Raw genomic sequence first — 27,279 nt, 5'->3', positions numbered from 1 at the left:
CCCTTGGACCAAAGCCTATTCCCCCCCTGTGCAGGGCCGGACCCTGGTCCCATGGTGGGGGGATGTGGTGCCCTGAGCCGGGCTCAGCTGGGAGGCAGCGGGGCATTGCTCATCATCTCAGCCTGGGTCACACGGGGATTTTTGTAGCATTGTTTTTTACCCAGAAATGATTGTCACATGTTTTTTCTTTTTTTTTTTTTTTTTTTAATATCTATATTAGTAAAGACTGGAGACGTTTTGTACTGAACTGCTGCACCCGGTCCTTCGGGAGGAAGGGGTGGGAAGGGAATCCTGCGTAGCTGGGCTGGGGCGGGCAACACTACTTGCCTGCCCTGGGACCTCCCTGCTCGCCGGTGGTGACTCAGTCGTTCCTGCTGTGCGGAGGCAGCTGTGGCCGGGGCAGCCTCGGTCGGCCTGGCCCAGCAGGATCGCTCTGGCCGTGTTCCTGTGCAGTCCTGTCCCCGGCAAGGGGCCTGGTGAGGGGTTTCCCGTGCCTCCCCATCCCGCTGCACTGGGAGCAGAAGGGATGCTGCTCTGCCCCGTGCTCCCCAGCCCCAGGACTGGATCAAACCCAGCCACACCATGCTGATTTTGGCCAGCACACCCCAGTCACCTCTCTGGGACCCCGGGTCTGAGCTGGATGCCTCTTGCAGCTTGCCATTCTCTCCCTCCTCCGGCCAAAAGCCCCCAGGGAGCTCGCATCCCACTTCACAGCCGCATGCCACCTCTGTGACTGCCTTTGATGGAAGCTGGTATTTCCAGGCTGTTTCAATAAAGGGTACAGGTTTATTTCACTCATCCCGTTAAGCTTTCCAACAGGCTGTGCCGCCGGGAGAGGGCTCGCTTGCAGCTCCACACATGCTGCCAGCTCTGCCATCGGTGAGAGGTCCTGGCATGGCCTCCCCTGGCACATCCCCATCCCTGCCTGGGAGCACGGGGAGGCTCTTGCACTCTGCAGCAGGACCAGGACCCCAGTCTTTTGTGGGAGGGGGTGTGTGTGGAAATTGGGGGAGGGCAGCAAGGGGAGAGAAATGGGGGCTGAACTGGTTGCAGACACCAGGCTGGCTTCAGCAGGGGGTTGGTGCCTCTGCCAGAGGCTGTGCCTGTCCCTGCCCCACCACGCCCTGGCTTACTCCAGGCTAGGACTGGCCCTGGGGCAGGTCTGACAGCTGCCCCAGGGCAGCCTGAAACTCTGGCTTGTGCAGGGGAGGGTGGGCACAGCCCAAACCGCCCCCTGGCAGGCCCCTCTGCTCCCTGTGGCTTGGGACCGGGGGTCTCCTGGGTGAGCAACTCCTCCTGGGGGGGATCATGGTCTGGGGCCTGGGTGTGGGATGCCCTAGATGCAGGTGCAGTCCTGGGCCAGGATGTTGGGCACTGTCTCGTACTTGAAGGAGTACCCGCCATCGGAGGTGGTGCGGACGCGCAGGGAGCGCATGGTGCCGGGCAGGGCAGCGCAGCAGAGCTGCACGCCCAGGCGGTGGCTCAGCCCGTGGCCCTCAGCGCAGCTCCCGTGGCAGTACTGGAAAACGAAGCTGCTGGGATGCACGATCCACTTGTCCCAGCCCAGCTCCTCGAAGGAGATGTTGAGGGACGCCCGGCGGCAGTTAGTGTGGGCAGCCAGGTCCTCGGACGGGCGCTGCAGCAGGCTCAGGGCGGCGGGGGACCAGGGCATGGCGGAGCGACGAGCCCTCTCACTGCCCTTGGCCCGGGTGGTGGCCACCAAGAAGGGCATCTTGTCCCCCTCAGCCAGGCAGGGGCAGCCAGGGCAGCGCACCAAGAGCACGAAGAGCGGCTGCGAGAGCTGGGGCAGCAGTGCCGGGGCGAAGTGAAACACTGTCCAGTGCTCGGGCGTCCGCACCACCATGGCCGTCACCGGCACGCGGCCCTGCGGTGACAGGGTCAGCACGTCGGGGGCAGAGTGGTTGGGGACAGCCGAGGGGCCGGTGTAAAACCAGAGCTGGGCAGAGGTCACCACACGGCTCAGGGTGTGTGCCGAGGGCTGGAAGAGGTAGGTGAAAATCCCTTCTTCCTCCAGTAGCTTGTCTGGCTGCGTGGGCTCGCAGGGCACATCTGTGGGGAGGGTGGAAAGATGCTCAGGGTGTGCGCCCAAACCCAGGGGGGTTCCTGATGCCGGGTAGGAGATGGGATGTTGCAGAGTCCCTGGGGTGCTGGCAGGGTGCCCGGCTGCCGGCATGGGCTGTGGCAGGGTGTGGGGGAGCTGATCACTAGTGCTATGCAGCAGCCACTGCACTGTGCCCCACAGCTGAGCCCTAAGCTGGTCCATTACTCTGCCCCCATCTCCCAGCATTCTGCCCCCATCTCCCAGTGTCCTGCCCCATAGCTGGGCATCCTGACCCATCCCACAGCATCCTGCCCTGTCCCTTAGTATCCCATCCCATTTCCCAGTATCCAGCCCCATTCCCTAGCATCCCTCCCTGTCCTATGCTGCCTGCTCCTCAGTCCTCCCCATCTCTCCGCATCCTGCCTGGACCAGCCATTTCCCTGGCCTCTCAGCACCCTCTTGTGCTGCCTGTCTCTCTCCCTGCCTGTGTCCTGGGCTGCTCTGCCTGTCCCTGCGTGCCATACCTTTCCACCTCCTGGCTCTCCACCAAACGTCACCTGTGCTCCAGCCTGGTGTACCCTCTTTCTCTTCTCCCACAGACCACCACAGCAGCCCCTCTGTCCTGCTGCATCAGTGTTGCCCCGAGCCCCCAACCCAGCTTCACCCCTCTGCCCTCTCCATCCCACCAGGATGTTCTCACCTGTGGAAGGGAAGAGGATCACCTGGGAAGTGTCCTCCAGCTCCTCTGGCTCGACTTCGGCATTTTCAAGGACATCTCTCCGGTGCAGCTTCCTTGCATCCTTCTGGGGCTCCTCCTGGAGAACTGGAGGGCTCAGATGCTCCAGCACCCGAGCCCGCACCTTGGCCAGGATGAGCTGCCGATCAGCACCAGCCCCAGTGCAGCTGGCCAGGGCGGCGGTGGGCAGCATGGCAGGCAGCAGGTGCAGGAGGAGCAGCATGACCATGGGGTGTGCAGCGGGCTGGCGGCTCGGGGGGCTCTGCCACGGGCTCCTGCCTGCCTGCCCAGCCTGTCTGCCTGCTGCGCTCCCCCTAGGGCAGGGTGGCATTGAGACCTATCTGACACTGACGCAAACGTCTGCTCGCCGTGAATATTATCTCTGGGCAGTGAAAGTGCTGAGACGTCTGGAATGCGAGGACTGCAAGGACAGTGTGGTCTGGGGGGGGGACCGGCGCCTGGGCAAGGGGGTGTCAGCAGGGGGGATGCTGCTGAGGGCGATGGGCATGTGGGGCTGGGGAGGCTGAGCTGTGGGCATGGTGCTGCCATGAAGATTTTCCTGTGCTGGCAGGGGTGGAGGGGACACCATGAAAGAGCTTTGCAGCTGCTGGTGTTGGGTGCCCCCCATGGTAGAGGAGCTGCAGATTTGGGGCTTCTGGGGGGACAGGTGGCAGCAACTGTGCACAGCAGGGACATCTGGGCAGGGACCTGGTGGGGTGCAGAGCCCAGCGAGGCCCTGGCATGGGGGGCGTGTTCAGGGTGGCAGGCTGGACCTGCCAGAGGTGGCTGGGTCGCCACAGGGTCACAGGGCAGCTGGGATGTGAGGACGGGGCCCTGGGGAGGGCAGGCTGGGGTGTGGGGGGTCTGTGGCATCTCCAGGGCAGCCTGGAGGCTGGTGACGTCCTGGGAACATGAAGCAAGAGGGATAGCAAGAGGTCCCTATGCTGCCTCGGTCTGGGGAAGTCTGGGCCAGCTTCAGGGGAGGAGAAGAGGTGAGGCAGAGCCAGGCCAGCTGGAGACCCCGCAGTGGTGCCAGGAGAAGGATCTTGGGGTGCTGTTTGGGCGGGCTGGCCATGGGCTGGCTCCTGGGGTGGGAGTTGCAGGAGGGGCACAGGCTGAAGGGGACTCAGCGTGTCCTGGCCTTCCTCCCAGCACTGCCTGTGGTGACAGTGCCAGGCGTCCCCCATCCAGCCCTCCTGCCTGCCCTGCGGGGTAGTGGGCAGCCTCCGCACCCACTCCAGTCCTCCCACAGCCCGGTGTCCCACGTAACGTGGCCTGTATGGCCCGTCCCATCCCCTGCAGCCTCCAGTGCATCTCATGATGCAGCATCCAGTGTGGCACATCCCACCCCGTGCAGCGTGTCCTGCGTGGTGTGTCCCAGCCCACTGCAGCCTGGTGTCCCATGCCACACAGCCCACGCTGTGCATGCCGAACTGCACACCCCACACCATGCACCCCATGCTGTGCACCCCAGACAGCGCGTTGCCTCCTGCTGCTGGCTGACCCAGCACCGAGGCACAGCCGGGTTTGCAGCACCCCAGATCTTTGGCGGGGGAATGCTGCCTGCCCACTCCAGGCCGGGTGGCTCCTGCCGGGCTGCTATACATAGGTAGGCCAGCCCTGCCCCGGCGAGGCGCTGAATGGAGCAGGCTCCGTCTTATCAACCCAGCGTGTCATCAGAGGGTATTTTTGGGGACAGCAGCTGCAGGCATTTGTAACGTTTGGTCCCTGCGCACTGACACCCAGGAGCGGAGCTGGGGGAAGCAGCAGGAGCTGTGAGTCGGCACTGGGAGACACGGGGGAGAGGCGGCAGAGCGAGGTGCGTGTGTGGGGCAGGGGACTGGGCTGTGGGCTGCATGGGGCAGGGCGATCTGGAAAGGGGGTGGTTGAAGAAGGCAGTGGAGCAGCTGAACCATCAGGGCTGTGTGTGTCTGCAGGAGGGGCCACGGGCTGACCCGTGGGTCAGGGGAGCGTGTGGCCAGGGAGGTGGTTCTGAATGGATGCACCGTCCCAGGGTTAGGGGTCTGGGAGAAGCTGGCCCCGGTCACTGCCACTCCTTGGGGACCAGCCCTCTCCCACTGTCCCCTCTGACTCATTCAGGGAGTATTCATTTCTCTTACCCCCGACCTGAGGGAGGCAGAGATGCCCCAGCCCCAGCCATGATGTGGGGCCGAGGCTGGGGTGCACTCGCCCAGGGGAGGCACAGGGCACCCTGCCCCACTCCTACCCATGATGGTAGGCACGGTTACCTGCAGTGCTGGGGATGGAGGCAATGTCCTCCAGAAGCAGGGCCTGTCTCCCCAGCCTTTCCTCTGGTCCCCTGGGGCTGATTTATTTCCAGCCATGGCTTTCAATACCCAAGGACTGGATCCTGCCTATGGTCTCACTCTATGGAGTGGGGATCCTGCTCCTGGGGGAGCCCTGCTTTGCCCCAGGACACGGCTCTGCGGAGTGACTGCCAGGCACAGGGGGGTCTCCCCTGCTCCTCTGAGCCTGGGAGGAAGTGTTGGGATCCAGCCGGGTGCCTCGGGCCTGCGACAGCCCCATATCAGCACCTGCCGGGGCTGAGCCAGCCCAGATGCTGCCGGAATGCGGCTCTGCCACCACCCGATACTGCAGGAATGCCCGCGGGTGGGGAAGGGGCGGGCTGGGGCTGTCCTGCCTCCACCATCCCCCATCCCCAGCATCCAGCAAGCAGCTGCCTGCGCTCCCCATCTAGGCAGGGGTCCCCTGGACCTGGGGTCCTCTTTGCAACCCTGGGTCAGGCTGTGGGTGCCCCAGCCCCTTGGGGTGTAAAGAGCTGCCTTTTGTCACCTCTCCTATTGCCACTGAGCTGGGAAATGGGTGATTTGGGCTGAGACAGGAGCATATCCCATGGGGCTGGGGTGCTCAGAGCGAGCGTGATGCTCCTGCAACATGGGGTCTGTGCTGGGGACTTTGCTCCAGGCATGGGTCCCTCCTTGTGGTGCTCCATGCCAGGCCCTCTGCTGAACCCTGAATCTTCACCCTGCTCGGTCTGTGCGTCTCCCAGGCTGATGATCCCCACTGCTGCTTCGGCCAGCCCCCTGCTGTGACCACGGGGAGGTGGTGATGGAGGGATTCGGGGGAGCCCCCAGGTTCCTGGCTTACCCACGTGCCATCACGGTGCAAAGCGGCACTGACGCGGTCCTGAGCTGCCAGATCACAGGCGACCCCCAGCCGAACATCCTCTGGGAAAAGGACAAGACCCCGATCAAGCCCTCAGGCCGCTTCCATGTGGAGGCCAAGGGGGACCTGTACAGCCTGCTGGTGTCCCACGCCACCCCCCAGGACAGCGGGCTCTACATCTGCAAGGCCAAGAACAGTGTTGGTGAGACCTACGCTGCTGCCACACTCAAGGTGGAGGCAGGGGAGCCCCAAGAGGAGGAGAGATGCTCAAGCAGTGAAGCACCTTCCTTCCTCGTTGCCCCCTCATCCACACGGGTGTGCCGGGGGGAGGATGTGATGTTCGCCTGCAGGGTGTCTGGGCAGCCCTGCCCGGTGCTGGAGTGGGAGAAGGATGGGCACAAGCTCTCTGACCTCTTCGAGACCAGCCACTTTGCAGTGGGACAGGAGCCGGAGGACTGGCACTTCCTGAAGCTGTTTGGTGCCCGGCCCCCAGACGGAGGGGTGTATGTGTGCCGGGCACGCAGTGGCTCCCGGGAGGCCCTGGCTGCTGCCGTGCTCCTGGTTGAATCCCGGGCACTGTTGGATGGGCTCCCCAACGGTTCTCCTGCTGATGGCCCCGAGCCGCTGTCGGAGAGGCAGCAGCGGCGGCGGCACGCAGCAGGACGGCATGCAGGACCGGAGACCTGGGTGCCCAATGGCGTGGTGCCGGCCAGGGTGCCAGGGGCCAAGGCATTTGCCGTGAGCGTGGGGAAGCATGCCAAGTTTCGCTGCTATGTTACTGGCAAGCCCAAGCCAGAGATCGTCTGGCAGAAGGATGGTGAGCCCCTCGCCCCCGGCCGCAGGCACCTCGTCTACGAGGACCGGGAGGGCTACTTCATCCTCAAGGTACTGTACTGCAAACCCCAGGACCAGGGACTGTACGTCTGCACTGCATCCAACACTGCCGGCCAGACCCTCAGCGCAGTGCAGCTCCAGGTGAAAGGTAGGAGTGTGCCCAAGCACTGCTGGGGGCGGCCAGGCGCTGGGGGGGTCCAAGGCTTTTCATCTGGCAGTGATGCGTCTGTGTGTGAGCCTAGCATCCTTGGGCTCCCTCCTGTCCTGTGCAGCCGGGGTGACCCCAGGTTCCTCCAGACAGAGCTGCGGGCTGGAAGCAGGGGATGCTGGGCTCTCTTGGGAGCTGTGTCCCCCTCCGTGCCCCTCTCTCCTTGCAAACAGAGAGGTGATGTCTCTGGAGGGCTGCGGGTGTCCAGCCACAAGTGGGGAGGGGTGACAGTGCCTTGGTGACAAATTCCCCTGGAAGTGCTGAGTGGTTTTGGCGGGCAGCCCTGCAGGGCACAGCTCCAACTGTCTGTGCTGGCAGCAGCCCCGTCCCCCAGAGCCACCCTGCCAGCTGGGGACAGCCTGCGGCTGGGGTGACCTGGCACCTGGTGCATCCCCCTCTGCACCCCGCTGCTCCCCTCTGCTGAGATACCTGCTGTGGCATGCCGACATGCACGCTCCTGTGTCCTCCAAAACTCCCTGCTGAGATGCTGGGGGCATTGCTGGGTCTCCCCAGGCCCTGCCCTGGTTCTCCCTGCTCTGGGGGATGTCCTCCCTGGGGCAGTGCCTGTCCCATATAGGCCGAGGAGAGGAGGGCAGAGAAGGGCCAAGGCCTCAGCGGTCTTTGCGAGCTGGGAATGCCCTGAACAAAGGGCTGCCGGGGCGTGCCGTGCCCTGCACGCTCTCAGCACTCATCTCACCCGGTGTCAGAGCACCGGCTGCGGTTCCAGGTGCAGCTGGCAGACGTGGAGGTGGCGGAGCGGGAGGACGCTGTGCTAGAGTGCCAGGTGCCGCTGGAGACCATCCCCACCGCCTGGTACCTGGAGGACAGGGAGCTGCAGCCCAGTCACAAGTACGTGATGGAAGAGCGAGGCGTGGTGCGGCGCCTGACCATTCGCGACGCCCGCACCGATGACGACGGCATCTACCTCTGCCAGATGAAGGACAAGGGGCGCAGCATCGCTGAGGTGTCCGTCCGAGGTGGGGGTCAGGTCTCTGGTGGCATGGCTTTGCCTTCCTATCCCCCTTCTTGCCAGGCTCCCCACTGCCCTCTGCATCTGCTTTCCCACCGTTTGGCTGTGGTGCCTGCTGCTGCCCCTCCTCAACCTCCTCCTCCTCCTCTCTCCCAGCGCAGGGAGCCCACCCTGTGCCCTAGCATCCCTCCCCAGCCGTCATGCATCTCTTCCTGTAGGGATGATCATGAAGCGGCTGCCACGGAAGCTGGATGTGATGGAGGGGGAGAATGCAGTTTTCTGTGTGGAGACGCGGGAGGCGGCGGAGGGGACCTGCTGGAGCCGGGATGGGCTGCAGCTGCAGGAGTCGCTCCGCACTGTGCTGAAGAGCTTTGGCAGGACACATCTCCTGGTGCTGGTGCACGTCACCCGCCAGGACGCGGGCATCATCTCCTTCACTGTTGGGGAGTCACAGACGTCCTCCCAGCTCCGAGTCAAGTGTAAGCCCCAGGCTCGGAGGGGCTCTGTGTCCTCCGTCCTGCCCATTCACAGTGGGTGACAAGGGGGAGAGATGGGATGGACACCCACTACACTGGGGACATGATGCTGTGATGGCTTTTTGGGGAAGGGGGCTTTTAGTTAGCAAGGCTGCAGGGCCCCAACCTCTCTGGCACTTACAAACCCCTGTAACCAGCACCATGCTACATGGGAGCAAGACCATCCTCTCCATCAGAGAGAGGATTCCCAAAGAAACAAGCTGTGTAGCCCCACTCAGCCCTTCTGCCACCCTGCCGGGAGCCTCACTACTGTCCCCAGGCAGGCAACACGGGCTGTGACTTGCAGGTGTGAAGCGTGACCCCCCAAGCACACCAGTGGCAGCCGAGATGAGTGTGGCGGAGAGCAACGCAGCCCTACTGGCCTGGTGCCCCGCGCCTGACGCCCACCTCCGCCCCCCCAGCCGCTACCTGCTGGAGCGGCGGGAGGCGGCGGAGGGTGAGTGGGTGCAGTGTCTCGCCACCGACCTGCCCAGCCGCGTGCGGGTGCTGGGCGACAGCGTGCCCCGCGAGGCCGACTACTGCTTCCGCGTCTGTGCCGCCAACGAACACGGCAGGAGCAGCCCCGTGGAGTTCCCTGGCTCCGTGCATCTCGGTGAGGGTGCCCCACCTGGGAGCCAGCTCTCCCCAGAGCCAGCCAGGATGTTGTGCCACAGCACACTGCTGGTCGGTGCCACCGGGGCTCAGTCCAGCTGTGCTCCAGCCCCGGCAGCTCGCCTGGAAAGGGGTCTGCAGGATGTGCGGGTGCGGGACGGCGAGGATGCACGGTTTTCCCTGGAGCTGTCGGCCGTGGTGAATGGCACCTGGTTCCTCGATGGTACCAGGCTGGGTGAGGAGGAGGAGGCGTGTGGACGGTGCAGCATGCGGCACCGTGGGATGGAGCACTCACTGCTGATCCGGGGAGCACGGGTGGCTGACAGCGGCGCCCAGGTCACCTTTGTGTCTGGCGAGGTGCGGGACTCGGCCACGTTGCACGTGCAAGGTGAGCAGGGAGCTCGCCCTGGGGTCCTGCTGAGGGAAGAGCAGAGGGGGCTTTCATGCTGGAGGATGCTTCTCACACCTCCACAACGTCTCTCAGCCCCACAGGTCCACATTGCTCCAGTGCCTGAGGCTGAGCGGCTCCGGGAGGTGCCAGCAGGGCTGCCCGTGCTGCTGGAGTGCCATGTGTCCCCCCCGGGTGCCCTCGTCCGCTGGCTGAAGGATGGCGAGGCCGTGCCCCTGGATGACGTTATTGCAGTGCAGGCAGAGGGCTGTGTGCGGAGGCTGCTCCTCCGCTCGGCGGGGCCCCTGGACACTGGCATGTACACCTGTGATGCTGGGGATGATGCCGTGAGCTTTGTGGTGACGGTGACCGGTGAGCTGGGGACCAATGCAGGAGCCTGGACCCCACCTCCTGACAGTGCTCCTGCCCCTCTTCTTGCCTCCATGATGGGGCTGAAAGCTGCTGTCAGTCAGGTGCCTGTGCTGAGCCCCACATCATCCCTGGCAGAGGCGCCGGTGAGGATCGTCAGCTCCAACGAGGAGGCCCCCCACACCTATGTGGCCGGGCAGCGCGTGGAGCTGTGGTGCCAGCTGTCCCGCCCAGTGGCCCTGGTGCGCTGGTACAAGGATGGGGAGGAGGTGGAGGCAGACAAGAGCCTGGTGCTGGAGCAGGAGGGGCTGCGGCACCGGCTGGTGCTGCCCTGTGCCCGGCCACAGGACACGGGGGAATTCGTCTGCGATGCCAGCGGGGACTCTGTGTTCTACACTGTCACTGTGGCAGGTGGGTGTGATGCAGGAGGGCTGGCAGGGTCACACCTTGTGGGGCTTTCTTTGGTGGTGCAGGGTGTCACAGCATGTGTAGCTGTCAGCGTTGCTGTCATTTGCTGCTCTGAGGATGCTCCTCAGAGATGCTCTTGCTGGGTCCTCACCAGCAGGTCAGTCAGTCGGTCAGGGTCTTTGTGACAGCTCTGGTGTGTAAAACCACCCAGACTGTTTGGCAAAGGGGACAGTTCGCTCTGCTGGTCCAAAATGCTCAAGCACCCGAGGGCACCCAGCACCTCCATGCCTGGGTGCTTGCCGGACCTCTGCCCTGGTCAGTAACCAAGCCCTTCTCTGAGGTCCTAAAAATAGTAGGCCCAGCACATGGCATGGGGTGACTTGCGGTTGGACATGGCTCTGAGGGAGGGTGTTAATTGCTGAGCTGAAAATTAGTGGTTGCCTGGAGACTGGCAGTTGGGTGGTGTTTGCCGGGTGGGAGCGGGGGATGGTGTCCCGCAGTGGCTGCCCCAGCCATGGAGCAGCTGCTGGCATTGCCGGCTGGCAGAGGATAATGAAAGCTGAAAGTGAGTGAAAGACTTCCCGTTGCTGGCCCTGAAACCCACAATTCCACAACCACAGGAAGGTGACCAGGGGCAGAGCTAAAGCCCAGTTAAAAGGTTCCGTGACCACAGCAGTAAAGCCTCTCCACAGTGTTAATAGGTGGCAAAGGGCCAAAGTTGATGGCGGAGGATGTAGGAGTGAAGATGGGATGAGTGATGGGAGATGCTGGAAGAGTCAGTGAAGTGGTGACTGCTGGGAGGGTGAAAAAGGGAGAGGTTTTTGTGTGATGAAGGCAAAATCACCAGTGGGAAGAACAGGCAGTGTGGGCTTTGGACAGAGGCAGGAAGCATCATCTGCCTCATGAGGGTAAAGGGCATGGAGAGCTCGGCTTCCCTAGGGTGGGAGAGGGGAACACCATCTGCTGAAGCTCAGCCTTTCGGCAGAGCAGCTTTGCATCGCTTCAGCAGAAGGGTCTTAGAGAGGATTTGCCCATCAGTGTCACTGGCGGGGCTGGGGCTGGGTGCCAGGAGGCTCAGGCTGGCACCTCTCTGGCACGAGTGCCAGGCTGGCTGCTGCAGTCAGCACTGGTGTGGCACGCTTGGGCTTCCCCGAGGCATCCCAGCTATCCCCCATGGACTGTTGCGGCACGGAGCCTGCCTGCCTCAAGCCCTGCCACCCCCTCACACTTCTGCGTTTTCCGGCAGCTGCCGAGCGCTGGGGCTCCCTCGCAGCTGGCGATGGGGCTGGGGACAGAGTGGTGCTGCCCGTTGAGGGCTGGCACATCGCCCCCCTCCTCACTTCGGTGCCATTCAGCATCTCCAGTTGCACTTCAGCGACGTGATTGCTTTTAGCAGGCCCAGGGAGGCAGGCAGCCACTGCGCATTTGATCAGGGAGCCGGGCGGATGCAGGCTCAGCGTGGTGCAGGTTGAATTCTGCAAACTGGCACCGCGCCGCTCTCGCGTGCTGCGGGGCTGCAGTACGCTGCTGAGCCTGGACATCGCGGCTGGAAACTGTCTGGGAAGTTTGCAGCCCAGACACCCAGCACAGGGCAGCTGTGGGCCGTGAGAAGGGCAGATCGCTGCTCGGCCACCGGCATGCTCCAGTGCCAGGTGTGCCCTGTGCCCTCCCAGAGCCACCCATGGCAGAGTCCAGCCCAGCTACAGCCCGCTGCAACACGCGTGGCTGGGCAGATGATGTTGGCTGTGGCAGGTATGGTCACGTCCTGACCTTCTCCCAGGAGAGAGGAGGGCTGGTCACCTAAAGCTTGTACTGGGAGCCCCTCTGCCTTTAGAGATCTGACTCAAGTCAGTGGGGGGTTGTGAGCAGTGACACATATTTTGTGTGTCACCCATTAACAGTGTTTAGTGAGCACTGCGATCTAGCATGCGGTCCTGGGTCCTGGTGAGCTGGAGGGATGGGACTGCTGGCCCCAAGCGAGCCATGTGCCTACATTGCAGTGTCAGCAAATGCCAGGCTGAGCCAAGATAGAAGCACCAGCCGAGACCTGGTGGTGGCCTCCGAAATGGGGATACAGGCAGAGGGGCGGGCACCCCCTGGTAGGGCAGCCACAGGGGCTGGTGCTGGCAACACAGATGGCAATTAGTAGTGCTGGGGCTCGGTAATGAGGTGTTTGCCTACCTGCATCCCCACTCCACATCCCTCAGCTCCGTCCTGGGGCAGAGCAGGGCAGGTACCATGGGCACAAGGGCACAGCAGCAATTTACAGCCAGCTGAAAGCCAGGTGTCCCTCCTGGGTGTGATGGGTGAGGAGAAGAGGGAACCCAGGGCAGGGCAGCCCAGACTCTTGTGCTATGTGGGATGTGGATGAGGTAATGCCTTCCAGCCTTAAAGCCAGTGAGCCAGTGAAGCCACCGCTCCACACCAGGCTGTGACTGCCACCATCACCCGCTTTGGTCTTTACATCCTGGCTGAGCCCCACATTATCCCTGGCAGAGGCACCAGTGAGGATCGTCAGCTCCAACGAGGAGGCCCCCCACACCTATGTGGCCGGGCAGCGCGTGGAGCTGTGGTGCCAGCTGTCCCGCCTGGCAGCCCCGGTGCGCTGGTACAAGGACGGGGAGGAGGTGGAGGCAGACAAGAGCCTGGTGCTGGAGCAGGAGGGGCTGCAGCACCGGCTGGTGCTGCCCTGTGCCCGGCCGCAGGACACAGGGGAATTCGTCTGCGACGCCGGCGGGGACTCTGCTTTCTACACCGTCACCGTGGCAGGTAGGTGCAATGCAGAGCTACGTCCCTCTCACCATTCTCCCTCTACCCCAGCTACCTGTTCATGCTGCCATCCCACCAGCAGCTGCAGCATCTCAGCTGCCCCTCGCCTCCTCGTGAGCAGCTCCTTGCCCGTGCCCCTGGGCTGGAGGGGGATGCAGGCAGGGGCAGGTCAGCTGCTCTGTCTCCTCCTACAGCCCTGTGCCATGCTGGCCCACCACACCCCAGGGCACAGCCACGCTGCCTGCCCATGGGTTATGCCACCTCAGCCCTGGTGCTCCCTCACCTTTCAGCTACCAGCACTGCGGGGCTGGAATGACTCTGGCCACTGGCCCCCAGAGCAGGTAGGATGGAGGCCACGTGACACAGGGTCTTGGTCCTCTCAGCCCCACAGGTCCACATTGCCCCAGTGCCTGAGGCACAGCAGCTCCAGGAGGTGCTGGCAGGGCTGCCCGTGCTGCTGGAGTGCCAGGTGTCCCCCCCAGATGCCCCTGTCCACTGGCTGAAGGATGGCGAGGCCGTGGTCCCAACTGAGGTCCTGACCATCTGCTCAGAGGGAAGCTCGAAGAGGCTGCACATCCTCACAGCCGCACCGTCCCACTCGGGGATGTACACCTGCGATGCCCGGGATGATGCCACCAACTTCAGGGTGACCGTGAGCGGTGAGTTGTCCGGGGGGTGCCTGTCGTCATGTGGGGCTCACCCAGCACCGAGGCTGAGGCCCACCATGTGTCCCCTGGCAGAGGCGCCGGTGAGGATTGTCAGCTCCAACGAGGAGGCCCCCCACACCTATGTGGCCGGGCAGCGCGTGGAGCTGTGGTGTCAGTTGTCCCACCCGGCAGCCCCGGTGCGCTGGTACAAGGACGGGGAGGAGGTGGAGGCAGACAAGAGCCTGGTGCTGGAGCAGGAGGGGCCCCAGCACCGGCTGGTGCTGCCCTGTGCCCAGCCGCAGGACACGGGGGAGTTCGTCTGCGACACCGGGGATGCGTCTGTCTCCTACCACCTCTCGGTGGCAGGTTGGTGGCACAGCAGGGTTGTTCTGTGAAGGGCAGCATTACCCCGGCTTTGTGCCATGGGGTCCCCAGCCCTGCTCCCTGCCCTCAGCATCGTGGAGGAGGGTGTGCAGCTGCATCACCCAGGGGCTGGTGGGTGCCCCCCTCCAGCCATCCTGGGCTGGCACTGCAGGACTGCTGCCCCTGCCTTCCAGCAGCTCCTGCTCCTTTGCACTGGGGTGAGAGGCTGTAGCATCCATGCAGCCCCATGGGGACAGGGACGCAGGTGACAGTAAGTAGGGACAGGAGAGGCAGGAGCGGTGCAGAGAGCAGGTCTCACACCCTTCCTCCCCATCCCCGGCAGAGCCGCCAGTGAGGATCCTGCACCCTGCACAGCGCTCACTGGAGCTGCCAGTGCAGGTGCCAGGGCGCGTGGAGCTGCGGTGCGAGCTCTCCGTGCCGGATGCTCCCGTGCGCTGGTTCAAGGATGGGCTGGAAGTGGATGAGACTGACAACCTGCTGCTGCTGGCGGAGGGGCCCTGGCGCTGCCTCCTCATCCCCAGGAGCAGCGCGGAGGATGCGGGCGAGTACATCTGCGAGAGCAAGGATGAGGCTGTCTCCTTCGACGTCAAGGTGTCAGGTTGGTGGGGACCCAGAGCAGGGAGGTGCTGATGGCACTCCAGCCACGGGGTCTTTCCCAGACTGGGCGAGGGGGACTGGCTTCTCCGTGGTGATGAAGCCAGTGGGTGCCCACCCTCTGGGTCACCCAGCACAGGTGCTCACCTGGGGCTGACAGGAGGGGCATCCCCGGGGCCACATTGTCTCTGTGTTGCTTTGCATAACAGCCATGCCGTCCTTGCAGAGCCACCGGTGAGGATCCTGCAGCCCCGCAGACCTCTCCCTGTTGTGACAGTGTCCCCGGGGGAGACGTTGACGCTGGACTGTGAGCTGTCCCGCGCAGACGCTCTAGTGTTCTGGGCCAAAGAGGGCATCAGGCTGGAGGCTGGGGGCAGCCTGGTCCTGGAAGAGGAGGGTGCCCACCGCCGCCTGGTCATCCCCACGGCCCGAGCTGAGCACTCCGGAAAATACATCTGCACCGCTGCCGATGACACAATGACCTTCACTGTCCAAGTGTCAGGTGAGCAAGAGGCTGGAGGGAGAGCCTGGGGGGGTTACTGGGTGCACGCACCCCAGAGACCCCAGCTCTGTTGGTGTTGGGTGCTGCAGATCCGCTGGTCAGGATCCTGGAGAGAGACGTCCTGCCAACCCGCCGGCTTTGCCGGGCTATGGAGGACCTGGTGCTGGAGGTGCAACTCTCGCACGCCCACAGGGAGGTGAAGTGGTACAAGGATGGAGAGAAGCTGCAGGACACGGGGCGTGTGCGTCTGGAGGAGGACGGCGCACACCGCTCCCTTGTCGTCCTGGGTGCCACAGGCAGGGACGCTGGGGAGTATCTGTGCGACACAGGTGATGACAGCATCGTCTTCTTCGTCACTGTGGAAGGTGAGCGGGAGGTCCTGGGGGGGACAGCCAGAGGGGTGAGGACTGAGGTGGGTCCCTGGCTGCTGCCAGACTTGTGTGGGGCTGGGCTGGGTGTCAGCGAGCATGGGGAGGCTGGTGGGGGACACGCAGGGAGCAGGCTGCACCCACGCAGGGTCTCTGTGGACACCCCTGCACTGCCCAGCTGCAGCCAGAGGAGGTCCGGACAGGATCTGGCCATTGCAGCACCCAGCACAGGTTGCTGCTCCTGTGGTGACAGCCTCTGTCTCCAGTCCCAGAGCCACCGGTGACCATCGTGGGCAGCACGGGCGCCGTGGAGCATCACTGCCTGGTGGCCGGAGAGGATCTGGTGCTGGCTTGTGAGCTCTCCCGGCCTGATGCCACCGTGCGCTGGCTCCGGGATGGCCAGGAGGTGCAGCCGGGTGAGCGGGTGCAGGTCAAGGCCTGCGGGGTGCTGCGGCAGCTCACCGTCTGTGGGGTGCAGCCCAGCGACTCGGGGTGCTACATCTGCGATGCTGCCAGTGACCGCATGGTGACAAGCGTGGAGGTGTCAGGTGAGCTGGAAGGAACTCAGTGCCCCTGGGAGCCCCAGCATGGTGGGATCATGGCACAGCCCTGGGCGAGGGGAGGGGATACCTCTGTGACCCCACTGATGGCAGAGGCCAGGGTGCAGCATGTCAGAGGACAGGACCCCTGTCCCCAACCCTGCAGGAGCCCTTGGTCAGAAAGGAACATGTCAGGGTCATGGCGAGACACGTCCCTCCCGCCTCCCCCAGCCAGGGGCTGGTTAAATTTAGCTTTGGCCGGCTCCCAGGCGCCGCTCCTCCTGCTTCAGCTGCCAAGGTCTGAGCTCAGTCCGGACCCTTATCAGCTGGAGACAGAGGGCTGGGCAGGGTGGGAGAGGTCCTCGTGCAGGTAGGTGTCCCAGCTCACCAGCCAGGCACTCAGGATGGGGAACCCACTGAAATGAATGGCCCCCAACCCAGTAGCTGAGCTGCCTGTGCAGGGAGGGATGCGGGAGCAATGGGCTCTGCCGCCATCTCTGCCTGGATCCCCTTCCCTAAGAGGACCCTGAGCTGCCAGACCCCACCAGCCAGTGCACCTGCCCCACCAGGACCCCTGGCTGGTCCCACCGTGACCCCCAGCCACTCTCACAGCAACCCCCAGCCACTCACAGTATCCCACAACTGGATGTACCATCATTCCCGAAGCCCTCCTGCTCCACGGTGACTCATTGTGGGCATCACCACCTCTCCACTCACAGCAGTCCCATCCCTGTGCTGCCCCGCACTGCAGGGACACCTCTGAGCCCTGCCTTGTCCCCTGCACCCCCCAGCTCGGCCTGTGCGCATTGTCAACAAGGAGGAGGCACAAAGCCCACTGGAGGTGCTGGAGGGGGACAGTGTGACGCTGGTGGCCCGGCTATCCCCGGAGACAGCAGCAGTGCAGTGGCAGAAGGACGGACAGATGCTGCACTCGGGTGGGCGGCTGCTGGTGTGCAGCGAGGGCCCTGCACGCAGCCTCACCATCAAGCAAGCAGAGCTGGGCGACGGCGGCGTCTTCCTTTGCGATGCTGGTGATGACGAGGTGCATTTCATGCTGCACGTGAAAGGTGAGCCTGGAGGCATCCCTCACCCATGCCAGGGGGCAGGAACAGTCCCTGACCCCATGCCGGGATGCTTCATGCCCCCATCCCACGCCGGTGCCACCGGCAGGGGCATGGCTGAGCCCAGTGCTCCCTCCGTGCAGAGGCGCCCGTGCTGTTTGTGAACAAACGGGAGGAGCGGGAGAAGCTGCTGGTGCTGGAGGGTGGCAGTGCCGTGCTCTCCGCTGTTGCCTCCACGGAGCGAGCCGACATCACCTGGCTGGGCCCACAGCAGGCGGCAGTGGCCGGGGAGCGCTGTGAGCTGCGGCAGGATGGCCGCGTGCACAGCCTCATTCTCTGCAACGTGGCCAAGGAGGACGCCGGCACCTACACCTGCCTCTCCCCCCACGACCAGATGCAGTTCGACGTGAGCGTCCGAGGTGGGCGGCGGGGGGGCAGTGGGGGTGCCCAGGGAACCCCCCCCGCGGCAGCAGCGGGTGCCAACGTGGGGGGTTTGGCTGTGCAGAGCTGCGGGTGAAGTTCCTGCGTGGGCTGTCGGACGTGCGTGTGCGGCAGGGCGAGCGGGCGGTGCTGTGGTGCGAGCTCTGCAAGGCGCGGGGCGACGTGGTGTGGCGGAAGGACGGGCGGGCGCTGGCACCGGGCCCCCGCTGGCAGATGATGGCAGAGGGGCGAGAGCGCTCGCTGGTGCTGAGCTGCGTAGAGCCTGAGGATGCCGGCGAGTACTGCTGCGAGTCCAACGATGACCAGACGCTGGCGATGCTGACGGTGCAGGGTGAGCTGTGCCCAAGGCTTGGCCACCACCCTGGGGACCCCTGTGCCATGGGGGTGGTGGGGAAGCTGGGCACAGTGATGGCAGGGGGTGCAGGGATGCTCAGTGGCTCTGCAGGATGAGGGTCCCCAGTGCCGTGTCCCAACGCCCTGGCTGTAGTCCCTAGGGTGGTGGAGATCATCACAGAGCTGCAGAGCCTGACGGTGCTGGAAGGGGAGGATGCCACCTTCAAGTGCCTGGTGTCCCCTGAGGATGTGGCCATGACCTGGCAGCTGAACGGCCAGCCCGTGGTCCCTGGCGAGCGGCTGCTGGTGACAAGGAGCGGGCTGTGCCACAGCCTTACCCTCCGGCAGTGCCAGCCAGGCGATGCGGGCACTGTGACAGCCAATGCCGAGGGGCTGGTGAGCACAGCCCGGCTGAGCGTGCAAGGTGAGGGGGAAGGAGCCGGCTGGGGCACAGCCCAGGGCACAGCCCCAGGACCAGCCACTGACCTGGCACACGGGCCGTGCAGAGGCGCAGGTGCTGTTCATGCGGAAGCTGCGGGACGTGGTGGCAGAGGAGCAGGGGGATGTGTGCCTGGAGGTGGAAGTGAGCCACGAGGCCGCCGAGGTGCAGTGGCTGAAGCAGGGCATCCTCCTCCAGCCGGGCAGCAAGTACCAGCTGCAGGAGTCGGGGTGCCAGCGCACCCTCACCATCCGCTGCCTCGGCCCCGCTGACCGTGGCACCTACCGCTGCGAGACCCTGCACGACCGCACACAGGCCAAGCTCTGTGTGGAGCGTGAGTACTGCACTGGGGACAGGGATGGGGAGGGGTGGGGAGGAGAATGGTGATGGATGGGGATGGGAACAGGGAAGGCACCTGCCTGCTGCAACTACACTGACAGCTGGAGGAGGGAGCATGGGCAGAGATGGGACTTGGCTGGAAGGGGTGGTTGAGCAGAGAGGTGAGTGTTGCGGTTGGGGATGGGCAGGGGTGGAAGCCTGATAAAAAGGGCTGGATTTAGGGGATTGCTCCAGCAAGCACAGACTGGGGAGCCGGGGTCTCTGAGGTGGAGCAGACACCTGCTCATGCACACGGGTCCCTTGCAGCCCGGAAGGTGTCGATCCAGACACCATTGGCAGATGTGGAGACCTTCGAGAAGGAGACGGCCACCTTCCACCTGGAGCTGTCTCACCCTGGTGTGCCCGGGGTCTGGACGCGGGATGGCATCCGGGTGAAGCCCAGCAGCACGTGCCGGATCAGCACTATGGGCTGCGGGCACAGCCTGACACTGGAGGGGCTGTCGCTGGAGGACTCAGGCACCGTCACCTTCACTGCTGACACCCTGCGCTGCAGCGCCCGCCTACTTGTGCGGGGTATGGTTGCTGAGACAGGCTCAGGGGCACACATGGCACTAGTGCTGCCCATCCAGCAGCCATTTGGTCCCGGGACAGATGCCAGGGCTGAGCTGGGCCACTCTGGGCACATGCTGGCAGGTGTCCCCCTGTCCCCAGGGAAGAGATGTGAGCTGAGCGGTGGGGACCCCTGGCCAGGGTCTGGGTCCAGAGCCAGCTGGGACACCAGTGATGAGTGCTTGCCTATGGTGGTGCCCCAGGAAGTGCCACCCTAACCCCATGCTGAGATGTCCCAGACACAGCTCCCCATCCCTGCACCCCAAGCCCATGTCTTTCCCCTCCAAACCTTCCTGCCCTGTGTCCTCCCCCTCAGAGCCTCCAGTCACTATGGTGAGGGTCCCGCGAGACCTGGGGGTCCCAGAGACAGGGGTTGCCAGCTTCGAGTGTGAGCTGTCTCGTCCCAGCGCGGAGGTGAAGTGGTTCAAGGTGAGGATTCACCCCAATCCCCTTGAGCAGCACCCAGCAGTGTCCTCCCTGCTTAGCCCCCTGGCTGCTGCCCTCCCTTGCCAGGGCTGGGGGCAGGGGAGATGGGGGGCAAAGCAGTGGGGTGCTGCCTGCTTGCACCCCTGAGCACAGTCTCCCCGGGCAGGATGGGCAGGAGCTGCGGCCGGGACCCAACTGCCGCATCTACTCAGCGGGTCGGCGCCGCGTCCTGCAGCTGAGCCGCTGTGAGATGGCTGATGCCGGCATCTACACCTGCGATGCGGTCGACTGCCGGGCCTCCGCCATGCTGCACGTCCAGGGTACAGCCACACAGCTCCTGGGGGCATGTGCACCCCAAAGCCTGCGCCGCCTGCTCTCCCTCACCCTTGGTCACCCTGGCACCCTGCCCCTCGCCCACAGAGCGCCAGGTCCGCATCGTGCAGGACCTGCAGGACGCCGAGGTGCGGGAGGGTGACAATGCTGTCTTCACTTGTGAGGCGTCACATGGGGACGTGAAGGGCGAGTGGTTCCGGGACAGGGAGAAAATCAAGGTCTCCAGCACGGTGAAGATACGGCAAGAAGGTGGGGGTGCAGGCGGCCTCACACCTGGTTTGGGGCCGGGAGGGGACAACTTCACATAAGGGTAGTTTATGTCAACAAAAGGGGGGGTGTCTCTGCCCCCTCACCTGCCATGGGTGCCCATCACCATCCCCTTGAGCCAGCCTCTCCCTCCGCAGGGACCCGGCATTTCCTGCTGCTCTGTGGCGTGCGTCCCGAGGACGCGGGACTCATCCGCTTCGCAGCTGGGGTGGCTGCCTCGGAGGCCAGCCTGCGGGTGGAAGGTACCAGCATGGGGTGCAAGAGCTGGTCGGGCTCCAGCACCAGGACTGGGGTGCACCGGGGTCAGCTCGTGGGGTCCTGACGGGACCCCGCTCACCCCACGATGCCGACGGCTCCCCTCCGCCCGCCAGTGCTGCCCATTCGCATCGTGAAGCCGCTGCGGGATAAGACGGTGCTGGCGCGGCACAAGGCGACGCTGGAGTGCACCGTGTCCCACGCCCGGGGCCGGGTGCGCTGGCTCCGCGGGGACACCGAGATCTTTGCCGGTGACAAGTACGAGATCTGCAATCTGGACTGCTACCGCACGCTCATCATCCACCGTGTGGGCCCCGAGGACGAGGACTCCTACACCTGTGACGCCTTCGATGACCGCTCCACTGCCCGGCTCCTTGTGGAGGGTGAGGGGGCACCTGGCGGGGGGCACCACTGGGGGCTGGCGGTGCCACCATGCCTCGCAGTGGAGGGACACCGGGGCCCTGTCCCCATGCCTCACTGCTTGCAAAGGTCTGAGCGCTGGGGTGGGGGGAGCAGCCTGGATATGGAATCAGGGGTCTGTGCCCCCCTTGTCTGGGACACCCCTTTTGGGTGCCCCACCAGCTCCGAGGATGTTGCCGCGCTCCCTGACACCCATTGTCCCCGCAGGGAGCTAGGAGCCACTATGCACACAGACAGATGGACGCCGCTGCTGGGATATGGGGACATGCTTCCCCCGGGATGTACGGACACCAATCCCAGCCTGCTCCGGCCTCAGGGCTCTGCATTAAACAGCTTTTTTTTTTCTGACATGGCTTCTTCCACCCCATTTTGCTGGGGTACCATTAGGAGAAGGGGTGCTGGCACCGCTCTGCATTCCACTCAGCATGCCCAGGGAGCCCGGCCCTTGGGACCCCCCCTCGCCCCTGCCCCCGGCGCAGCCCCTGGCCCCACACTCCGGGCTCCGAAAGGCTCTTTACTGTGCGGCCGTGGCCTCAGCAGCGTTTGGCACATTTACAAAAGAGACTGAAAAGGGGGACGGCGGCGCGGCGCTGCAGGGATGGGGGCGCCTGGCAGAAACATGCAGTTCCCGGGGCAGCAGGGCCAGCCGGGCTGGGCTGGGGTGGCCCAAAGCAGGGGGGGCACCCCGGTCCAGTCTTGCCACCATCCTGCTTGCCTAGCCGTGGGGAAGTCCTGGGTCACTCCGTAATAAATTAATACAAATCACAGCAAGAGAAATATATACAAGGCAGGAGCCTCTGCCTGCAGCGGTGCTCTGGGCAGGGGCTCCTGCCCTGCCCTGCCCCGGCTGGAGGCTCGGCCCGACCCCAGGGCCCCCCCTTGGCTACTATAAAATCCAGTCGCCATCAAAACAGCGACGGCCTCTGACGTTGCAGGGGTCCCCATGTCCCTGAGGCAGCCCAGCCTCTGCCCAGAGGCTGGATCCAGTGTCCTGTCTCCCATCAAAATATTTGGGGGCGGGGGTGGATGCACGTGGTGCACCCCACCAGCACAGCTCCCGCTGGACAGGCACCACTTGCCAGCATCACCCCAGGAACCACCTGGCTCTGGCAGCCTCTGGCCCAGGACCACCCCGGTCCAGCTCAGGAAAAGGAGGGGAGGTGAGCCACTCTGGGGGGGCAGGGAGGGTGGCTAGGGCAGGAGGACCTTCTGAGGAGGCAGGTTTTAGGAAGCATTACCTGAGAGCTGCTCTCAGGGCCAAGGTGGGATGGGGCGCACATGCTTGGGAGAGTCCCTGGGGGGGCAAGAGCTCTGGGACCTGCTCTTTGAGGAAGGAACATGGGGCACAGGCACTTGGGGAGTTGCTGGGGGGTGCAGTGGGGGGGGCGGGGGGGGCAGGCGCAGGGTGCTGCTTTTGGGGAAGGGGGGCTGAAATATGGGCAGTTGGGCAATGTTGGGATGCAGGATGAGCGTGCCTGGGCTGTGGGGAAACAAGCAGCAGTGGGGGCTTGAGGACTCCCCACCCCAGCAGAGCCGCTCGCACCGCACGTCCATGGGTGCTGGTGTCCCTGGTCCTTGGGCTGAGTCCTTGCCGGAGGGCTCCCCCAGCACCTCCGGGCCCCGCGGGCAGCCAGGGCTTGCCCAGCCAAGTCTGATGCATCCCCAGAAAGGGTCTCCATCCACAGCCCCAAGCTGCACGTGGCCGCCCGGGGCCGAGGGCACAGCCCCGCCTGTCCAGGGGGTCTGTTGGAGCAGGCTGGGGTGCTGGTGTTGCTCGAGGTCACTGGGTTGGCTTATACCCTCACGGCGGGGCCGGAGCCCGTGGTGAGGGGCACGGTGGAGCTGCAGTCATAGTCCAGGTCCACCACGGCGTGGGAGCTGGTGATGAGGCTGTTCAGGGACGGCCCCGTCTGCCGCTCTCGGAAACTCTGGATGTAGCTCTGCTTGAGAGAGGGGGGACAGAAAGTGAGCGGGGCTCTGCTCCTGGCCCACTCCATCCCACCCCACGCAGGGGGGCTCTGCTCCTGGCCCACTCCATCCCACCCCACCCTAACCTCTGCAGGAGTCCCCCAGAACCAGCCCTGCACAATCCCACCCACCCAGCAGTCGGGCCCTCTGGGGGCTGGCTGCAGCAGGGTGCACAGCCCCATGCCTTCCCTGGGCACACGCTTTGCACCTTGCCCACTGCCTATTTCTACTGCGGCCGCAAGCGCTTTTGGCCACCAGTTTACATTTGCTTGCAAAGGCTGAAGTGCTCCATGGTGGGCACGTCCCAGCTCAACCCTTCCCAAGTTGTCTGCTCTCTGGGATGCCCTGGCCTTGTCCCTCGAGGACCTCGGATGCCAGCTGGCACCTGGGCACCTCTCGCCTCTCCGCGCCCCAGCCCACCCACATGGAGAAGGAAGGGCCGTGGAGGCCGGGGGAGATCTCTACCCTGGGTGCGGGACTCACGGGGGAGAGCACGTCCCCATCGAAGCGACGCACGGGGTTGGGCTTGCGGCGGTAGGCAGGCTCGGGTGGGTGGGCTTTGTGCTGGTGGGGCGGCGGGTGGTGGGGTCTCCGCTTCTTCTTCTTCTCCTTTCGGTCCTCCCGCTGCTTGATGCGCATCAGCTGTACGCGGCGCTGCTGCCGGCTGATGATCACTGCGGGGCAGAGGGGCCTGTGAGCACCGGGGAGTGCACCCGAACCAGCCCCGCACCCAAACAAGCCCCAGCTTTGCACACCCAGGCCTCCCCTTGAGTGCTGTGCCCCCGTAGAGTCCCAAACCCCTTATCTGTGCATGCACACCAAGTGCTGGAACCCTCCACCCCGGTCCCTAGGCCCCCCAGCTCCTGCACCCACCCTGTGCCACGTCCATTTCCCCCAGCCCTCACACACCTTCTGTGTGGGAGTAGCCCTCAGCCGTGACCTTCCACTGGACCAGGACACCCAGTGTGGTGAGGAGCGGCCAGATGCCCAGGATGACCCAGCTGTACCAACACACGGGGCGAGCGGGGGCCACCTTGATGCGCTCGTAGATGTACTGCACCAGGAGGAAGAGCTCGATGAAGTAGTCGACAGTAACGGTCATGATGGCGCTGCCGAAGACGGCAGTGGAGAGGGTGGTGAAGAAGCGCTGCCACTGCAGGGTGAGGACGGCGAAGAGCATCCCCACACCCAGGAGCAGCGCGATGGGGATCCACACCGTCGGCGGGTGGTAGAATTGCTCCATCACCACCAGCGTGGCCACCGCCAGCAGCAGCCCCAGGAGCAGCCCCACCATGAAGAGGCCGACGCTGCGCACCAGCATGGTGACCAGCCCACACAGGACCCCGATGCCCAGCCCGATGCCCACCGACGCCTCCACGCTCAGCTGTGTGTCCAGCACCCGCTCCTTGTAGCACAGCATGAAGATGATGATGGAGCCGAACATCAGCCCTGTCAGGAACATGACGGCCTTGAAGCAGCGGTAGCCTGTGGAGAGACCGCTGCAGTCAGGGGGTGGATGGCCACCACCCCTCCAGCTCCCCCCTGCCCTTCTCGCCACTTGCCCCACCAGCCACCGGGCTGGCCTGGCTCACCGAAGAAGCAGTAGATGATGCCGAAGAGGCAGCACATGGCACACACCACTGAGGGCACCACCTGGTAGCGACGCTCGATTTCCTGCTGGCAGCTGTGCCCCCACTCCTGGTCCGGCTCATGCGGCAGCAGCTTGAACCGCAGCGTCTGCACAGTTGCAGTCATGGCTCTGGGGACTCCCGGGAAAGGCATCAAAATCTCCGCTCCTGCCCCATGGCTCGCCGGCAAAACTGCTCCCCGGCACCCGCCCCAGCTGGTGAGAGAGAGAGAAGGGGGATGGAGGCACCGCCGGCACACGCCCGACAGCGACGCCCACCACTCGGCACCCAGCCACCAGAAAACCCGCTTTGGCCCCTCGCTACCTGGGTGGGAAGGGAATGGGGGAACAGCCTCACCCATGGGGGCTGTGGGGGCACAGACCGTCACCCAGCGAGAGGCTGCAGGGATGCACCATCCCCAGGGAGCCCGCCTGCACCCCGGGGAGCTTTGCTGTCGGGACACAGCGCTTTATAACCTGTCTGCGGCTTCAATTTCCTGCCCCTGGCTCTCCAGCGCCCTTTCCCTGCTCGATTAAAGGGAGACTTCCACTACCTGGTATTTTCTGACTGTGAAGTAATTATGCTCGGTAATTAAGTCACCCCTCAGTCTTCTATTTTTATAGGCTAAACAGATTGAGCTCTTAAAGCTTGTACTCCAAGGCATTTTCTCCAATCCTCTAATCATATTTCTGGCTATTTTTCATCCCTCCTTCATCTCCTAGTGTCCTTGTAAAAGCAAAGCAGGCCCCCACACTGGATCCAGCTCTCCCACGCCGACTCACGGGCCCAGAGGGGGACCGGCCCTGGCTGGTGCTGTCCCTTACCCAAGGGCTCACCTGCAATGCCGCAGCCGTGCCGGGATGCCGAGCAGGCAGTCGCCGGGCCCCCCGCAGCGCCTATGCAGACAGAGGGGTCATAATCCCCCGCAAAGACTGATCCAGCTCCAGCTTAAACCTAATTACAGCAGCCGTCTGCCTGCTCCCACCTGGAGTCAGTTCCAGCATCCCCTGGTCCCTTTCTGGGCTCAGTTGGTTTAGGATGGGTTTATTGTCACCGGTTGTCCCCGGGCCAGTGCCAGTCTGTCCAAGCGCCACGTTAAATGCAGGCGGCACAGCTCACAAAACCAGCGCACCGAGAAGGGGCAGGGATGAGGGCAGAGGCTGTAGTCACGGCTCCCTATTGCCCAGCACCTCGCTGCTGCCCAGCCCGGGCCCCACCGGCACCTCTTCCTCGCCACCGGCCTCCTCCCTCCCTCCCTCCCTGCGGCTGGGGAAGGAAACACCAGCCCGGGTAAATCCCCCCGGGGAAAACCGATCGCGGTGCCTAATCCTGGGGAAGCAGGCTGGCAGGGAGCAGGCAGCCAAGCGCTGGGCCCCTGCCCGCCCTGCCTGAGCCCCCGGGGGGATGCTAAGCAGGATTGGACTTTAACCGCAGAGCCCAGGAACGACGCGCTGGCCCTAGCTGCCCCGGCGGGGACGGGCGATGCTGCGTGCGGGGGGTGAAAGCAGAGCTCTGCCGGCCGGCCGTGCCCAGGGGACCGGGGATGGGGCACGGCACGGCACGGCACGGCACGGCACGGCACGGCCCGGCCAGCAGAGCACAGGGAGGGCAGCGAGATGCGGCTCTCTGCCCCTCAACGCACGCCAGGTCCGGGCCAGGGCAGCGAGGAAGGGTCGCCTGTGAAAGCCCGTCTCGGGCAGGGTTGCAGGCAGCGTTGCAGGCAGCGTTGCAGGCAGCTCCCGGCGCCCATTGGCGCGGGCACTGTTGCTAGGGGAGCCCAGCGCCTGCTCATTGGCGCCGGGACTTACCCACCTGCTGCCGCCCTCCCCGCAGCCCCGGGCTCCCCGCCGCGGCCTGCCCCGGGCCCCCCGCCCTCCCCTCCCTGCCCCGGAGGGCACAGCGTGGAGGGGGCCCGGGGACAGCGCTCGGGGCACGGTCGCGCCGCTGCGCTCCCCACCCCCGCCGCCCCCCGGCCGGCCCCGCTGCCCCCCGCCGGGCTGCCGGGCCCCGGGCCGGCGGGGCGGGCGCGGCGTTGCTAAGCGACGGCCGCAAAGGCCGCCGGGGCGCGGGGCCGCTCCGCCCCTCTCTTTGTTCGGGGCGGGGGTCCCGGGGGGGGGGGCTCCGCCGGGCCCCACACGCCCATCCCGGGCACGGCGCTCTCCTCCCCGGCACCGGGGGGAGGCCGGGAGCACGGTGCGCGACCCCTTCCCCCGCGGGACCCGGCGCTCCGCCCACCCCCCCGCGCCTCCCGGACCCCCACGTGCTGCCCCCCGCAGCCCCGCCCTGCCCGCTCCCACCTGCACTCCCGGCCCGGCAGCGGCGGCGGCCCCGCGGCGCCCGGCGCTCCCGGCCCCGGCCCCGGCCCCCGCGCATGCCGGCGGCGCGGCCCGCCGCGCGGTGCTGAGCGGACAGCTCCACCTGACGTCACCGCGCTGCGTCACCGCGCCGGCCGGCCGGGGCGGGGCCTTATGGGGGCGGGGCCTAACGGGAGAGGGGCGGGGCTTAGGTGGGGGGAGGGGCGCGCGGTGGGGCGTGAACCCGGTCGGGCGGCACGTGCGCCGAGGGGTGCACCGGGGGTGTGCCGGGGCGACATGGCGTGCACCGGGCCGCCCACCGACACGGGCCCGCGCGCGCAGCGTGGCGCAGCGCCCGCCCGCCGGGCCGCGCGTGAGGCGCTCGGCGAGCAGCAGCCACGAGGGCTGCAGGCC

At 65.2% G+C, this 27,279-nt stretch overlaps 3 protein-coding genes across 9 annotated transcripts; 1 reads left to right on the top strand and 2 right to left on the bottom strand.

Moving 5' to 3' along the window:
* Positions 1–63: 63 nt before the first annotated feature.
* On the bottom strand, positions 64–3,084 carry INHA (inhibin subunit alpha). Its single transcript, XM_074828942.1, has 2 exons — positions 2,763–3,084; positions 64–2,070 (listed from the first exon to the last, which is right to left on the bottom strand). The coding sequence occupies exons 1-2, from the start codon at positions 3,025–3,027 to the stop codon at positions 1,337–1,339; spliced, it is 999 nt and encodes a 332-aa protein (XP_074685043.1). The 5' UTR covers positions 3,028–3,084; the 3' UTR covers positions 64–1,336.
* Positions 3,085–4,523: 1,439 nt separating this feature from the next.
* OBSL1 (obscurin like cytoskeletal adaptor 1) lies at positions 4,524–21,323 on the top strand. Of its 3 annotated transcripts, XM_074828932.1 has the most exons (27): positions 4,524–4,617; positions 5,830–6,927; positions 7,695–7,964; positions 8,176–8,436; positions 8,780–9,085; positions 9,194–9,472; positions 9,569–9,844; positions 9,980–10,252; positions 12,746–13,018; positions 13,402–13,677; positions 13,759–14,031; positions 14,372–14,647; positions 14,870–15,145; positions 15,235–15,510; positions 15,780–16,061; positions 16,844–17,119; positions 17,257–17,532; positions 17,619–17,885; positions 18,042–18,311; positions 18,394–18,660; positions 18,972–19,238; positions 19,591–19,703; positions 19,867–20,020; positions 20,121–20,282; positions 20,438–20,542; positions 20,672–20,938; positions 21,183–21,323. In XM_074828932.1, exons 2-27 carry the CDS (start codon positions 5,889–5,891, stop codon positions 21,188–21,190), a joined length of 7,068 nt encoding a protein of 2,355 aa, XP_074685033.1. In that variant the 5' UTR covers positions 4,524–4,617; positions 5,830–5,888; the 3' UTR covers positions 21,191–21,323. The 3 variants fall into 3 exon arrangements, with proteins under 3 accessions (XP_074685033.1, XP_074685032.1, XP_074685034.1); XM_074828931.1 differs by having other exon boundaries at positions 9,569–10,252; XM_074828933.1 differs by lacking the exon at positions 13,759–14,031 and having other exon boundaries at positions 9,569–10,252.
* Positions 21,324–21,476: 153 nt separating this feature from the next.
* Positions 21,477–26,956, bottom strand: TMEM198 (transmembrane protein 198). 5 transcript variants are annotated; one of them, XM_074828938.1, is made up of 5 exons: positions 26,869–26,956; positions 24,536–24,786; positions 23,853–24,428; positions 23,409–23,617; positions 21,477–22,915 (listed from the first exon to the last, which is right to left on the bottom strand). In XM_074828938.1, the coding sequence occupies exons 2-5, from the start codon at positions 24,723–24,725 to the stop codon at positions 22,769–22,771; spliced, it is 1,122 nt and encodes a 373-aa protein (XP_074685039.1). In that variant the 5' UTR covers positions 24,726–24,786; positions 26,869–26,956; the 3' UTR covers positions 21,477–22,768. The 5 variants fall into 5 exon arrangements, with proteins under 5 accessions (XP_074685039.1, XP_074685040.1, XP_074685035.1 ...); XM_074828939.1 differs by lacking the exon at positions 26,869–26,956 and adding an exon at positions 25,408–25,460; XM_074828934.1 differs by lacking the exon at positions 26,869–26,956 and having other exon boundaries at positions 24,536–25,021.
* Between the last annotated feature and the right edge of the window lie 323 nt (positions 26,957–27,279).

Source organism: Strix aluco, chromosome 6 (assembly GCF_031877795.1).
Source record: "Strix aluco isolate bStrAlu1 chromosome 6, bStrAlu1.hap1, whole genome shotgun sequence".
NCBI lineage: Eukaryota > Metazoa > Chordata > Aves > Strigiformes > Strigidae > Strix > Strix aluco.
This window is presented reverse-complemented; position numbering and strand designations above follow the sequence as displayed.

Excerpts from the sequence above, each read along its gene's own strand:
- INHA (XM_074828942.1), bottom strand. The coding sequence starts at position 3,027 with ATGGTCATGCTGCTCCTCCTGCACCTGCTGCCTGCCATGCTGCCCACC. Across the intron at positions 2,071-2,762 it reads GATCCTCTTCCCTTCCACAG|ATGTGCCCTGCGAGCCCACG; the intron begins GTGAGAACATCC and ends CCCTCCCCACAG.
- OBSL1 (XM_074828931.1), top strand. The coding sequence starts at position 5,889 with ATGGAGGGATTCGGGGGAGCCCCCAGGTTCCTGGCTTACCCACGTGCC. Across the intron at positions 17,886-18,041 it reads GGCGATGCTGACGGTGCAGG|TCCCTAGGGTGGTGGAGATC; the intron begins GTGAGCTGTGCC and ends CCCTGGCTGTAG. Across the intron at positions 19,239-19,590 it reads CGCCCGCCTACTTGTGCGGG|AGCCTCCAGTCACTATGGTG; the intron begins GTATGGTTGCTG and ends CCTCCCCCTCAG.
- TMEM198 (XM_074828934.1), bottom strand. The coding sequence starts at position 24,932 with ATGGGTGAGGCTGTTCCCCCATTCCCTTCCCACCCAGGTAGCGAGGGG. Across the intron at positions 24,429-24,535 it reads CATCATCTACTGCTTCTTCG|GCTACCGCTGCTTCAAGGCC; the intron begins GTGAGCCAGGCC and ends GTCTCTCCACAG. Across the intron at positions 22,916-23,408 it reads CCGTGAGTCCCGCACCCAGG|AGCTACATCCAGAGTTTCCG; the intron begins GTAGAGATCTCC and ends TCTCTCAAGCAG.